Raw genomic sequence first — 16303 nt, 5'->3', positions numbered from 1 at the left:
CATATAAATTGAGGAAGCAGCAGAAGAGGAGGTAGTGTACGTGCTACCAGTATTAGTGATCTCATTGTGTGATACTACTCCCCTACTGATTAGCTATTTCGTGAGTCATAATAGAGCACATCGCGCAGTGTATACAGTTAATTAAGCTAACTTAATGGGCAAAAAAGCCCATACATCTTCATCAACAAGTAAATATGAAGTTTTGTTTCGAAGTGGCTGGTATGATATGTATGGAGCGTATTAGCCAATTCTACAGCTTATTCCGTTAAGTGAGTTACGGATTTTCTTCATTGAGGAATTGTGATTTCTATCATTTTACACTGTGTCCACAACCTCTGACATATTGACGGTAATGTTCAATTTCAATAATTTACTTTTGCTAAATGTATAGATCTCAATTGAGAATATTAGAAGGTAATACTTATCTTTCTCAGTTTCAGATTTGTACATATTTTTCATATTTAATGTTATTAATTTTCTTAAAATTTATTTTTAATTAAGCATTAAAAATGAATACGCATATAACTAGATTGCTTTTCAGAAAACGCCCAGCATTTGCGTTGCAAGTTCCGGCAAGTTTTGTGTAGTAGCAATATGTCGTACGGTACCGTGTATCAAAATTTAGTGGAATGAGGATTTCTTACTGAAGAGCTACGGTAGTTTCAGAAAGATATCGCAACATATAGTGTGTAATTTTAATTATTGTTTTTCTGTGTTATTTACCTCTGTGTGCAATTTTATAGTGACGCTGTGAATTATGAGTTGTTCTTTACACAGTAGGCTGCGACATATGGTAGTAGGTTCGAAATCTTGAGAGGTTTCGATTAAGGATATCTGTATCTTGTTATTATCAGTGTTGTTATGGAGATTCTTTTGTATCACTTCATTAGCCCATGGCAGCTATATCCGGTATTTATTCGTGATGATTTAGATAACAGTATGTAGGCTGCCCCTCTGATTTACTGGTGTGGAAAAGATCTTTGGGCGCGAGTGACGGTGAGTTTACACGGGGTCGAATCCTAGGATAGGCAGCCCTGAAAAGCGTTTCCATGGTTTCCCCATTTTATCATTAATTATACTTAATTATTGTCGCAGCATATCTAATATTGTCCCTTTCCCTTGGAGTTGTTAGTGCAACATTAAACTGCTGGCAGAAATGGAAGAACAATCTTCAGGAATAAATTCTGGCTGTGGAAACTGTAGAAGGTAGTTACTTGAAAGTGAAACCAATAATATATTAATAGAATAACCTGTGATGGCCAGAACATGTAAACACGGCACACTTCAGTATTGACCCCTACATTGAAATAAACAAAATACAATTGAGCATATTTTCCTGAAGAGATATGTGTATACATAGAAATCTGTTCCCTGGCAATGTGTAAGAATTGACTCAATTAGCTACAGGAACGAAGCTTGTATTACCTGTAGGGGAAATTGTAGTATTCCTTGTTAGTGCAGTATGTTTACATTTACAGTAAAATATCACAGGGCCCGATGACTTTCGATGTTATGCCCCTTAAAAAACAAGCATCATCATCATCATCATCATCAAAATATCACAAAGTGACTAATGAACACTGCTATTGGGTGAAATGATTTCTCTGAGGCACTACTTGCGGTATTCAACCTAGACAAGTTTCATGCCACCTGGGGAACAATGAAAACTGCTAAACATTTAAACCAATTGTTTGACACGGAACTCCCTACAAGGGGCGCTCCGATAAACACCACTCGGTTGTGTCATTAGACATTTCATGCACAGAAAAATAAAGAAAGGACACTTAAAGTAAAAGTTGGTGGTATTGTTCAATGAAAAGTGCTGATAGCTGTATTGTGTAAATTTTTGTCTTCATTTCAACAGAATTTTCTTAGTTTTCCATTTCCAGTCTCCTGGGTTGAAAAGTGAATCAAGAACCTCCTTACTTTTCCCTTTCTCCACCAGTCCCTTCCTTCCTCGAATATTTTTTCTACTTTTGCTCCACTCTTCTCTGTACTCTCCTCACCGTATCCATTCAGCCCATTCTGGGCATTCCCCAATGTCTTTCTCCTATGACTTTCTCTATAAATACTTACTTCAAATCAAATCAAAATATCTTTATTTGCTAATGAGGTGTCTACCGCGGTGGCAAATGGTACACTAAAATTGTCAAGCACTAAATTTTAAATTAACAGGAGAAGATGAACATTTTCCTTGAATACAATATTATACAATTTATGGTAACAATTTTCTCTATTAAACACGCAGTTCATCCTTAATAAATTTATTTTGTTTACAAAATTCTACTGTACTTACAAACAAAGTCAACTCATGTACAGTATGTGGAATTACTTCAAATGATACTATACAACTTGTATAAGATTAAAATTTTCATTGCATTTATTTACTTATTTGTTTTTTTACCTATTTTGGAACCTTTGTAGCATTACGACCTGCTGCGTCTTAACCAGAGCCCCTTTTGCAACCACTTTTCAGTGTTCCTGAAGGGTCTTCACAGCTACCGTAGCGGCCCCAGGGCCCTTGAAGTCCCCACTGTACTTCACCCCTACAGGCAATTCGCTACTTCAGCTGTCCAAACTCCACAGACCCGGGGGTGGAATTAATTTATTCACACATATTTTTTATTTAAAATAACCTGCACTGGTCAAATGCCCTCTAACATTTCATTTATTTTCTCTGTTGCTGTTTATTCTCTTCTTGAATATCTGTACAGATTTTGGAAAAGGATCAAACACTACCCCTGGTACACTGTTCCACTCCTTCACGCCCTTCCCATTGAATGAAAATTTACCCCAATTGCTTCTGCTAAAATTCCTTCTAATTTTATACTTGTGGTCAGTTCTGCCATTATAATTATTTTCCAACCAAAGCCTCTCACGGGTTTCTCCCCATGCTTCTTCTCTTGTACGGGCTCTATATAATTCTCTAAGTCTAGTTTTCTCCCTTCTCTTACTTAATGTTTTCCTCCCAAGTTCCTGTAACATTTCTGATACACCACTTTTTCTCCTGAAATCCCCTGTTACAAGTCTTGCTGCTTTCCTCTGCACACTATCTATTTCTTTAATTAGGTATTCTTGGTGAGGATCCCAAACACTGTTTGCATATTCCAATAATGGACAAACCATACTTATATGACTTTTTCCTTGTAATTCTTTTTTGCATCTTTTAAGTAGCCTCATTATGACATGTAGCAATCTGTATGCTTTCCGAACAATGTCACCAACATGACCCTTCCAGTGCAAATTACTTTCAAATCTCACACCTAAGTATTTGCACTTGCCATCTTTTGGGATAACTACCTCATCCAAAGGATATTCAAATTCAGTTTTAAAGCTCATGTTTGTAAATGTTGTAACAGTTGATTTGCCTCCATTAACCTTCATATTATTTTCTTCAATGCATTGTTGGATACCCTCAAGGTCCGTTTGTCTTTCTGGATAATCCTCAATGTTATTTATTTCCCTATAATCAATTATGTCATCTGCATACAATCTTATTTTTGATGTTATGTTATTCCCTAAATCATTTGCGTATATTAAGAAAAGTAACAGACTGATTATACTACCCTGTGCAATTCCCTTCCAAACTTTCCCTTTCTGTGATATATTATTTCCTACTTTGACTTTCTGAACCCTTGAATTTAGAAATGTTTTTTCCAATGTATAACCCTTACATCCAATCCTATTTCCTCCAATTCCTTTAATAATATTCCATGTTCCACTCTATCAAAGGCTTTGGAAAGATCTATGCCTATGCAATCTAACTGGCCTCCTGAATCCAACTGATCTGACATGTCATGCTAAAATCCCACCAGTTGTGCCTTACAAGAAAATTTCTTTCTAAATCCGTGCTGGCTCCTCATGAACCAATTTTTATCATCATATATCCCTCTGATGTACTTTGCTATTAAACTCTCCAGTATTTTACAAACTATACTGGTCAGGCAGATTGGTCTGTAGTTCTCTGGTTTCCTTTTATCACCCTTTGCTTTATAAATTGGTATTATTATAGATTCCTTGCATACTTTTGGTATTACACTATTATTTATAACATAGTCAACGAGAAATTTTAAATAAGGCACTATGTACCACCCCATTGTCTTTAATACCTCCCCAGTAATTTGTTCAGTTCCTGCTGCTTTTCCTTGCTGAAGCAGTTGGATTTCTCTGAAAATATCTTCATTTGTGAATGAGAAGCTTCTTGTTTACCTATGTGTGTCGCCCTCTCTATCTTCTGTTACAGTTTCCAAGTCCTGACAAACTTCCATTGAATCTCTGAATTACTTTGGAACTCCCTCTTCTTCCATTCTCATCATGTGTCCATACCATTTCAGTTTACTGGTCTCTGTCTTGCCTTTCAGCTCAGGGAATCCCATTCTCTTCCTAATTTCTATGTTTCTGACTTTATCCCTTCATGCCCTCCCTATTATTTCACTGAGAAATTTCATCTTGGCCTCTTGCATTCTGCTTTCATCATGTTCTGTTGTTATCCATGTTCCTGATGCATATGTCAAAATTGGGGTGTAATACATTGGGTGCAAAATTTTCTTGCATTCCTTTGGGATGACCCAGTTACAGACTATACATCTCACACATTGGTAAAACTCATTGTCTTCTTCAATACTCTTTCCTATTTCTTAATTTATTTTCCCATCTTCTGCAATTATTCACCATGAGTATTTGAAGCTTTTGGTCTTCCATTTACTCTTCAATATTTTCACTTCCTTCTCCTTTACCACTCGTCACCACTACTCTCGTACACTTTTCCATACTTATTTTCATTTTTATGTTCCTCTATCTCCTGATTCCATACAGTATCTTGTTCCTGTGCTTTCATTTCATCTTCTCCACATATTATTGTGTCATCTGCGAGGAGTGACGCCTTTGCCTCCTTTTTTCCCATTTTGTGTTGAATACTTTTGTGGATTTCATCCATGATTGTAATGAAGATTGAAGGGGATGAAACACATCCTTTTTGATGTCCTGTTTCTACTTTGAACCAGTTTGTTTGTCCTATCAGAGTATTCATACTACTTACTCACTTTTCGTTCATGGGTTTTATAACTGGTTCTGGTCCTCTCCCTGCCTTCTTTTTTACCAATGCATCTGAGAGCACTTGCCTTGGTACACTGACATATGCTTCCTCAATATCGATAAATATCATCACTGAAACCTACCTAAATTCCCATCTCTTCTCCATCACATTTTTTAGGTTCAACAGATTGAAAATTTAAAAATTATGTTTACACAGAGTAAGGAGTACAACTCCATATGAAAGTGAAATATAGTTAATAACTTGTGCCAAGAAAGAAAAGAGTTAAAGCCTTTGAAAGGCCATGTTATCAGAGGTTGTTGAAGATCATATTGATAGAACATGTCTCAAATACAGAGATAGTGTATCAGCTTATTGAGAGGAGAATGGTTTGAGAGAATTTGATCCTGGGAAGGAAAATTTCCGATAGACCAAACCTCAATAACTGTGAACACGTTTAGTTAGTTTTGAAGCTGATTGCAAAGGATATAAATTGGTAGGAAGATTCCAAGGTATGGGCCCGGGTGATCAGAGTGATATGCAAACAGAATAGTGACTGAATTTTCAAGAAGTTTTGTGCATTTTGATCCCAAGCGATGTGCGTTGATTTTTTAACAAGAAAGGTCATCTTGTTGTGGTTTCAGTTCCATATAAAACTGTATGTTATATAGCTATTAATGCGATATGTGTCATGTAATACTAAGGGTTCTTTGGCTTTAATCTTCATATCGACAGATATGTTAACTTATATACCTATGGAAGTGATCATTGTTTCAGAAGTCATGTAAAACTGGAGGTCCTTAGCTTTGACCAAAGTATCAGTCATAGAAAACCTTGAGGTCCTATAGGTATGATCACAATATCAACAATCATGTAAAATTTCAAGTTTTTCAGTGTGATCATAATATTCACGGTCATATAAAATTACAAGCTTGTTGCTTAGTCTGTTGACAAACCACATAAGTAGCAATGACAGCAATAAGGTAATATATTTTTCTGGCTTATGTTTCAGTGTAAAGTTCATTGGAAGTAATCAACAATCCCAGTACCTTATGACTACTTCAGTTGTAGTGCAAAATGGACCTTGAAGTAAAGATCAAAGAGGAACCAGCCTGGCTTGAAGGAACAACAACTGCATCACTTGTAAGCTCATTCTAGATAACTTTATAGAGGTCAGAAATTAACCCTTAATAGCTGAATAAGTTTGGCAGCGGAATAAATTCCTGTGTGCTTCCACCATTTGCTGCATGAGCATCTATGCGTGATATGACTCTGTTTTGTTTCTTTGTCTGGGAATACACCACAAAGCTTTACACAAAGCTGCCAATATTTAGGAACTTACGGTTGGCATTGGATTAGTCTGCACTTTTTACTGTCAGTGTCAAAATTACTTTGGTTTAAGGGTTGCACCTCTTCTGTTCTTCCTCCCTGATTATAATAGAGAAAGGTTGGCCCATTGTGTTTTTTAACTAATATCTTCCAACATTACTGTACCACCATTAGCACCACATGTTAAAAATAATTACTCCTATCGTAATTAGTGTAGAAGAAGTTAAATCACAAATATTTCGTTAGTGTTTTTGAGACTGGATACACCAGTCTGCTACATAAACTGCCAACACAGGTGTGATTATTCTGGGTTAACCTCGCATCCTCAATGTGCTGGAATATATGTGTGTTAAGGAAAGAGCAGATTTGCCTATGGCATACGAGGGATAAAATAGCTCAAAATCTGAATGCATGTTCTTTCAAAATAAGTATTTTGCTCAGACGTTGAACTCATTTAGAAGACACAATAGTGATTAGCTTATTTTATTCCTAATTAACCCCTCAGCGCCGACATCTATATGTGGTATAGACCCTCTTTTCTTCCGTAGCCGCCGACCTCTATACGTGGTATAGACCCATACATGGTTTCACATTTAAGGCTATAGCGCGAAGAGTTTTGGAGTTATTGATATGCAACTTGTTTTGTTTCCAAGAAGACATTTTCGGGTTTCTCAGCATTGTACATAAGAGTTGAAAAATCGTTATAATGCAGTTGTTTTTGCAAGGATAATTATTTGTCAAATAAGTCTGAGCACTAATCTCTTGCTTTTTTAAAAGTCTGTTTGTTTCATTCTTTCCCACATAATAAAATAAAGAAAAGATGATCTGAGAAGTTTGTCTTTTCGTGTGATGTTCTTTGCTCTATTTGTACATTGGGAGTGCGGTTTATTTATTATATTTGTCTTTATTTCGCAGCTTGTAATATTTTTGTAACTCTCCACGAGCGCTCCGTGTAGGCATCAGTTAGTGCTGCTTTCTGTCATACGATACGAGAACCAGTTGTTCATGGTATATATCTCGTTTGAAAGACGTTGTCTCGACCTTTTATCTGAAATATGTATCGAGTTGGTTTGTTTCGTCATAAATGTTATTCCCCTCATTCAGTTTCGTCCTGCTGCTTTCGGCCTCGCTGCAGCTTCGTCAGTCCGTGTGACGCGCTGCGCTCAGCCGTGGTTTGACTGACAGTAACGTGCTTGAAATATTGTATAATTCAGATGAAAGTTTAGTCGGAAGTAGTAGTGACAGTATAAGCAGCAGTGATAATGAAATAGATGATGTAGCAGTGGTAAAATATGAGAGTGACGATGAGGAGGAAACAGTACTTGGAAATTTCGTGTAAGAGACTATAGATAATTCATTATACAGGTCAAAGAGAAGTTTTCCACGGTGAATTCTGATTGCTAAATTCTCTAATAATACTCACACAGGTCACAGAGACAAATATTGAGCAATTACCTTATCGGCTTCAGCTGGTGAAAGGTTTGTTTACAAAATACGCTCGCTCGGGAGGGGAACGTAATATTTAAGGCCTGCGCGCATCAGATAATACAGTTCCAACAGGAAAGACATTTTATCAGGAAAATAGCACCCAAGAGTTGGAAATCCAAACCTCAGAGACATTGTATCCTGTGTTCAAAACACAGTGAAAAGAAGACGTCAGTGTGACTTGAGTCCCTGTCTCAAAGAGTGCTTCGAACTCTATCACACGAAACTAAATTACTAAGGAAATGTGAAACAGTTATGTAATTATCTGCATATACATAGTTCTGTCATAAGGAATTCCAAATTTCATGAAAATCAGGCTACTCTTATACTTGTAGTAACGCTTTAAGTGAATCGATGTATTTCAGTCGCGCGTTGTTGAAATCTCATCCGGCCGCGGGTTAGGAAGCTATTTAAATGGCTGCGACACTGAGGGGTTAAATGCAGGTCAGATTCTATGTTATATACAGTACCTTATCTAAGGGGTGTAGAATGCATGATTTCTGAAAAAAATGTGCTTAATATGCCCCTTTATAGTGGGCTCTGACACTTTAAGGACTCATGCCACATTAAACAAAAAAATTTCTTTCCTCTTTTTCATTACTTCCCTCTCCTTTTTGTGTATCCATTCCATCCATTCCATAGTTCCAGCTACTGTTCTCTTCTATATTGAATGGGTTAAGTGAGTATATTCTAGAACTTGATACTTAAATCCACTTTTATTAGTAAGTTATATTAGAACATAAGCTTTTGATCACAGTCCCTCCTCCCATTTAGTGCCGAAAAGGTTTTATGAATCCAAGTGAGAAATTTAAATATTTTGTAGTAGATCATAAAAGTTCTTCTGAAACAGTAGATGCACACACCAACACTGCTCACCCTCCACTGACAGTGTCCTCATCCCCACATACCTTCACAGAGCACTACATTACATGCTTGTAGTAGTGAAATATTTCATTTCTAGTTGCTTTGACTTCAGGCTTTGTCACATCTTTTGCTGGTATAAGGCTGTGATAAGCCTGCTTCTTTCATATTTTTTTATTTTATTTTACAATTGGAAGCATTGAAATATGCTGTTTGAAACAGAAGTGTCTTAGTGCTTTATGTAGTGCCTGTGATCTCGGCAAAACCAGAGTAGAGAATGTGATTCCATTATTTCAAGTTATTTTAATCTGTCTGTAAAGAAACTCTATGCTGAGAACAAAAAATTATTTAGAAGAGTTGTAACATTTTTAATTTGTTCAAACAACTTTTAATATTTGATATGATTGTACATATGAAAACAGTCATACAATTTTGTGTTTATGGCTATAGCTGCTTCCTTCCAAATTCTGTGTGAGATGGCCTCAATTCCATCCGTGGTAGTATATCTTCTGATATGGCTAGAAAATGTTTCGTATTTTATATTTCGTTCTCAGTCTCATCCTTTCCCTTGACATAAGGAGTGAGCAATAATTGTAACACAATTCTCAGTACATCCTTTGGTACCGAGCTCGATAGCTGCAGTCGCTTAAGTGCGGCCAGTGTCCAGTATGGAATAATATCAATAAGTTAATTTATTGAATTTACCACCTAATCAATACAAAATGTCATACTTTAGTTGGTTTACTTTGGCATATTAACTAAAATGGTACAAGTTTCGCCTTGGAATTCAGGCATCATCAGCCATTATCTTAACTTTAAAATAGAAACAGGCATCTGATTTATATATACATGAAATAAAATTCAAAAACCTTGGAGAGACTAAAATTACAATTAACATATAGTAAAAGAATTAAAGTTAAGTTTGTTATAAAGATATTACAATGAGTCAGTAATAATTACAATTAGTGAAAGTAATGGTGATATGACATTAGAAGGTTTCTATTATAATTAAAAAGAAAGAAGAAAGCAACAGTCTGTCATAAACGAGTGATAGGATTGCTAAAAATTATGTTGGCCGACCAGCGGTTACAACGAAAATGACAAATATGGTCGTATTTAATAAAAATGTAGCATAAGATAATAGTGAAATATGCTCATGTGACCATCAATACTTGTTGACTAGAGATAAATCGAAAGTCAATGGCATATGGTGATATGGTTCAGTTTAATAAAAATACGAAGTTGAATAACGAAGTTTAATTAGGGCCTTTATGGACCATCTCAATTTGTTGCAAATACTGCAATGTTCTTAAGAATGTGTGGATGATTGACATTTGGGTCGAAACAGAAGTGTTACAGTTGAATCTGTAAAAGGAAACAAGAAACGTGGTGTTAATTGAGTGAAAAATCGTAATTGAATGTTAAAGTGAAGATTGTGTACACTTACCATTAGACTAAGAGAGGGTAGTTTGTTACGTTCTTACGTTATTAACTGAACGTTATTGTCGACTGTCTGCTTCTTACTGCGAGTGTTGTAACAGTATGTTTGAGTTGGAGGTGGAACTGTTTGCGAAGGTGTGACTATGGGCTTGTTTGTAGTACTTGGAGAGGAGTTGCTATTGGCGGAAGAGAGAGGGGGAAGTGTGCTGTTGCGCGTGTTGTAACGGTGAGATGCCGTTGGAGGGAGCGAAAATACAGTGGGTGTGGCTAAGGGTCTATTGGTTGCATTTGAATTAGAGGTAATGGCGGTGAGGGGAAGGGGGGGATTGTGTTAGTTGTAGAGGAGGTAGGGTGGGCTTATTGATTTGAGGTTGAAAACTTTTAGGAATATATTGGTGAGGGGAATTGAATCTTGTAATAGACATAAAGTCTGTTCGTACAAGGGGCTTTTTTTTATCAATGATATCATTTAAGTTCTTATCTTTGTTGAAATGTTGGTCTAGGAAAATGAATAAATTTTCATACTCAGTCATAAGTTTACTTTTGTTGACTCTTTTAAGGATATGAAGGTCTTGTTCTATAGTGGTAAATTTGTGTCCTGTGTCCCTCATGTGGTTGGCCACTGCTGAAAATTTGTTATGTCTTTGTGCATTATAATGTTTGTCGTATCTAGTGGAGAAGCTGCGGCCAGTTTGGCCAACAGAGGAAAAATTACATGTGGAGCATTTTAGTCTCTATATTCCTGATCCAGAGTAACTATTGTCTGTGATGTTAATAGAGTTATGATTAAAGAATAGATTACAATTAGTGTTTTTTGTTGTATGGGCTATTTTTACATCGTGCTTCATTAGTGAATTGGATATCGGATAAATACCATAGTTATTGAATGTGAATTTAGCGTATTTTGGTTTAACGGGTTTCAATGGGGTTAAATTTGTGGCTAATTTTAATTTGGTTTTATTGATTATTTTATCAATTATATCTGTATGAAATCCGTTGAATTTAGCTATTCCTTTAATGAATTGTGATTCTTTCTTTAAATTAGTGGGGGACATAGGGATTTTTAATGCCCTATATATTAGACTGTGATAAGTGGCTTTTTTAGGTGAGTTGGGATGTAAGGAATCATTTTTTATGGTTGTTGGAGAAAAGGTGGGTTTTCTGTATATTTGGAAGTCGAACTTGTTTGATAATCGTGTGATTTTGATGTATAAGAAACTTAAAGAGCTATTGATTTCATCTTCTTTAGTGAACTTAATGTTATTGTCCAAATTGTTGAGGAAGGATAATATGTTGTCACTGTTATTGATTTGTTTATCTATGATTGCTATGGTATCATCGACATAACGATGCCCAAGACAGAGTCCGTTGATGTTATTGATAATCTTGCTGTGTTCGAGGTTATCCAAGTATATATCAGCTAATATTCCAGATAACGGGTCTCCCATCGCCAAACCTTCTTGTTTGTAAATTTTCTTATTGAAGGTGAAGTAATTATTGTTTAGAACGAAACTAAGTAATTTTAACCACTCATCAATTTCGATTTTACTCAATTTGCTATGTTTCAATAAATTGTTCCTTATGATATTAATAGTATTATTGATAGGGTTATTTGTATACATGTTGGTGATATCGAAAGAGCATAAAACGTGGTTTTGTTGTAGATTGAATTTATTTAGGGAATTGCAAAGTTTGATTGAGTTTTTTATGGGTTTTGGAGTTGTTGAATTTGAAATGTTTTTTCAGGAATTTGTGTAGGAATTGAGAAGTTTTATAGGTAGGACTATTCATACTATTAATTATAGGTTGAATGGGGACTTCCTTTTTATGAATTTTGGGTAATGATCTTACTGTAGGTAACTTTGGGTTCATTATGGTTAATTTCTGATAATCTTGATCCTTTAAAATAAAAGTAGAATTTTTGAGAAGGTTCTTTAAGTCGCGTTGTATTTTGTTTGTTGGATCTTTATTAATTATAGTATAGGTTCTGTCTGATAGAAAGGTTTCTGTTTTATCTATGTAATCTTCTTTATTCATTATTACTATGGTGTTGCCTTTATCTGCTTTGGTTATTACTACATTACTATTATGGATTTTAGATTTCAGATTTAGGATTTGTTTTGAGATGTTGTAGTTGTTGTTAGATGTTATCTCATTAAACGATGTTGGGAGTCTCTTTTATACTTCATAACGGACGTCATTTTGCTTCTCAATCGGAATTTGTTTATCAATATTAGTTTCGGTTTCAGCGATGGTAGTAATTATGTCGTCTGCTTTTTTGTGATTAGGCAAATTATATTTAATACCCTTATCCAATAGATTCATCTCTTGTTTGGAGAAGGCAGTATTAGAAAGATTGACAGTAGTGGAAATGTTAGTCAAATGGGAAGGGGGCACTTTGTTAGTTGTGTTATGGTCGGAGGTTTTGCGTTTGTTTTCTTATAAACAAGATAATTTATGGTTTAGGGTTTTCTGTTTCCTGTCTAATATGTAAGATAGTTTAAGGTCAGTGTGCCTTAAAAATGAATTCCATTCAAGTGGAGATAGTTTTTGAGAGATGGTCAAATGTGCCTTATATAATTGTAAATTCAATAGAGATTTCTTCCTGTATAAAAGCTTGATTTCATTTTTTAACCATATGCTGTTTACTTTCTTTTGAGTGACATTAGATTTTGAATGGGGATGACCTTTTCGTTGCAAAGATTTGAGAAACTTAGGAACCAACTCTAATTTCAAGCAATCTTTAAGAAACTTGATATCCATAGAAATCTTGCCTATTTTAATTCTTAGGTTCAAATACTTATTAGGTTTTATCATTGCCTGGTTGGCATTAATATTACATGTGATAAATATCATTCTTGATCTGTATTGATGATACTTGAATGGAATAATATCAATAAGTTAATTTATTGATTTTACCACCTAATCAATACAAAGTGTCATACTTTAGTTGGTTTACTTTGGCATATTAACTAAAATGGTACATGTTTCGCCTTGAATTTAGGCATCATCAGCCATTATCTTAACTTTAAAATAGAAACAGGCATCTGATTTATATATACATGAAATGAAATCAAAAAACCTTGGAGAGACTAAAATTACAATTAACATATAGTAAAAGAATTAAAGTTAAGTTTGTTATAAAGATATTACAATGAGTCAGTAATAATTACATTTGGTGAAAATAATGGTGATATGACATTAGAAGGTTTCTATTATAATTAAAAAGAAAGAACAAAGCAACAGTCTGTCATAAACGAGTGATAGGATTGCTAAAAATTATGTTGGCCGACCAGCGGTTACAACGAAAATGACAAAGATGGTCGTATTTAATAAAAATGTAGCATAAGATAATAGTGAAATATGGTCATGTGACCATCAATACTTGTTGACTAGAGATCATCAATACAGATCAAGAATTATATTTATCACATGTAAGCAGTATCCAGTAATCGGGAGATAGTGGGTTCGAGTCCCCCTGTCAACAGCCCTGAAGATGGTTTTCCGTAGTTTCCCATTTTCACACCAGGCAAATGCTGGGGCTGTACCTTAAATAAGGCCACAGCCACTTCCTTCCCATTCCTATACCTTTCCTATCCCATCGTCGCCATAAGACCTATCTGTGTCGGTGCGATGTAAAACAAATAGCAAGAAAAACATTCTTTGGTTATATTATAACAATCCTCTGCTGGTAGAAATCTTCCTTAAACATTAGTAAAATTCTGAAAGTAACTGTAATACTGGAAATTAATGAATTAACATGCACATTTGTTGGTGACTATATCTGTAGATGTGTGCTATGAGCATACCTAATATATCTTATTTTCCACAGGAAAATATTGAACATGTATCAGAAGTGATAGCTCTGAAGGAAGAAATTAAATCAGAGTTAACAGAGCCAGAGTCAATGCAGGAAAACTCTCTTGAGGTAATGTACATAACTTGATAAGCTATTGTCAGGTAATGGAAATGGTTAGAAAATGGCTCAACAGATATCAGTGTTTGATCCTTCATTTCAGTACACATGAATGATAGTCCTACAGAAAATATACTTTTTTATGAGATTGACTGTTTACTTAGCTATTTTCACTTTTCCTTCAAGTTGTTCCACAATCTTGCATTGTGAATTGTGCAGCAGTTAGGATTATTCCAAAGACCTCTACTCTATATCATTTGGGAGCTGGTATCAATCCTACTAATACTTTTGAATTTGTAAATAGTTTTGAACACAAAGTAATTATAAGGTACATTGTTTTCTTACTGTTACAGGATATTTTACTAGTTGTTTCCAAATGAAACACCTTTTTCATCTTATTCCTTATATTAGTTATTGATTTCTGGATAATACGGTAATTTGTTGATACAAGTTGCAGGTGATATCCTTGTTTACACTGAGTGTTCGCTTATATACTACACACATTTTAGCCATCTTTTGGCAAGTGAAAAATATTCTTATTCTTCCTAATGTGGTCTGTGGTGATATTTGCCCATTGTGACTGATAATATTAATTAACTCATATCTGCCCAAATTATTTTTTTGTGGAATATTGTGATGTATTTCATAAATATAGTTGTTTGTAACCTAAGTGAAAGGGTTATGATGATTTTAGGTTTCATTACCATATTTTTGCAGAGATTTGCTGTGTTGACATATGTCGACAGTGAGCATGGACAGGTAGGATAAAGGACATGCTGAATAAAGGAACATTTCTTCGCATTTTAAGTTCATGTAAATGTAATAATTAATCACTTAGTAAATATTAGTCACATAAGTATTGAATAAGCACAAAATATTACAAAATATATGTTTCAAAACATAAATGAGGAACAGTTTTGTCTCAATATAGAATGCACACTGTTTCAAAATGAAAGGACAATATTTGTGTGTTTGTAGTACTTGTTATACACTTAATACCAAATTTTGAGCAAGTATGATCACTCTGAAAATAGCAAAAGAGGAAAACTATGAGTAGTACTTTAAAACAGTTAAATTTGTGTTCTGAGGTTACACTCTGCTTTTCATCATCCAGTCTGGTTTAGCGTGAGTGAAATGCCTCGAAACAAAGGACGTGGCAGCCAATATTACATTTTTTGCACTGTTTCCTGGCAGTTTTACCACATTGAGCACACCGCACTTGATTCTCTCTTGTTTCATGTTAGTGGGATACAGCATCGAAACGCACTTCTGGCAACACGCATGAAGATACTTTCGTACTCGGTCTTTCTGCATTAGAGCACGTAGGATATATGCCGTAACAATGTACCGTGTGAAGGCGAGAAGGTCTAAATTTTCCTGTTTGCAATTTGGGGTCAAATGGTAAAGTTGCCATGCATTGTTCGTGCAAACGTTCAGAAGGAACGCAATTAGAGGCCAGTACCATTTCTTGTTTTTGATGCTGATGCGGTAACAGGATATATTTTGATCCAAACGATCGATTCCCTCTATGTGCATATTATACAAAATTATTCATGCTAGATGAATTACTGTTATGTATTTCTTTTCAGCATTACCATTGTACCATTTTCACTTATTTTTGTGCACACTAGTTCAGCACAAGCCCGGAGTTGATTACCAGAGAGTCTGTTTATATCTGCACATGACTCATCATCATCCCTATCTCCGTCACTATCTAAAGCATTTTGGGGAGGTTCTATGTTTGTATTAGCATCTAGGATGTCTTGTGAATCCTCCAGGATGCTTACGATCTGCTTGATGGTCAATCTGAGAAGGATAAATGAAAATTCTATATCAGTACTGAGGCAGTCCCATTCGTGCCCGCTGTTGACATGTGTCGACGTGGAACTTTTGTGCTCTGCTAGACAAAAGCAACTACGTATCAGCCATGAATGAATTCAAAATCTGTTAAAGGCATGTTTCATTATTACGTTTAACACAACAGTCCGATCTTATTTTCAACTGTAACAATATTATAAGAAAATATTTCTCACCGTGACAGAAGCTTCATCCCCTTGTGTGTATATGATATTTTTTACGCAGCCACGCGATAAGGGACGAAACCAAGTGTTTCTTGTTTTCGTGCAGTGCAGTAAGTATCAAATAATGAACGGTAAATAATGCACCTCAAAAATATTCTTCCGGTTTACCGATATAAGTTCAACAGTATTCAGATATTAACGTCGGCAAATGTCGACAGT

The 16303-nt window shown here is 35.3% G+C and overlaps 1 protein-coding gene across 1 annotated transcript in view; it reads left to right on the top strand.

The window, feature by feature from the left end:
• Positions 1-232: 232 nt before the first annotated feature.
• The window catches only part of LOC136886174 (zinc finger protein 184-like), an 83066-nt gene continuing 66995 nt past the window's right edge, over positions 233-16303 (top strand). Inside the window, exons 1-3 of the mRNA XM_068230760.1 lie at positions 233-349; positions 6045-6175; positions 13980-14075. Coding sequence (XP_068086861.1) covers positions 6110-6175; positions 13980-14075 — 162 coding nt within the window. The 5' untranslated portion in view covers positions 233-349; positions 6045-6109. The remainder of the gene's footprint in view (positions 350-6044; positions 6176-13979; positions 14076-16303) is intronic.

The sequence above is a fragment of the Anabrus simplex genome, chromosome X (genome assembly GCF_040414725.1).
Source record: "Anabrus simplex isolate iqAnaSimp1 chromosome X, ASM4041472v1, whole genome shotgun sequence".
NCBI lineage: Eukaryota > Metazoa > Arthropoda > Insecta > Orthoptera > Tettigoniidae > Anabrus > Anabrus simplex.
The sequence above is the reverse complement of the archived record's forward strand: the minus strand, read 5'-3'. Positions and strand labels throughout refer to the sequence as shown.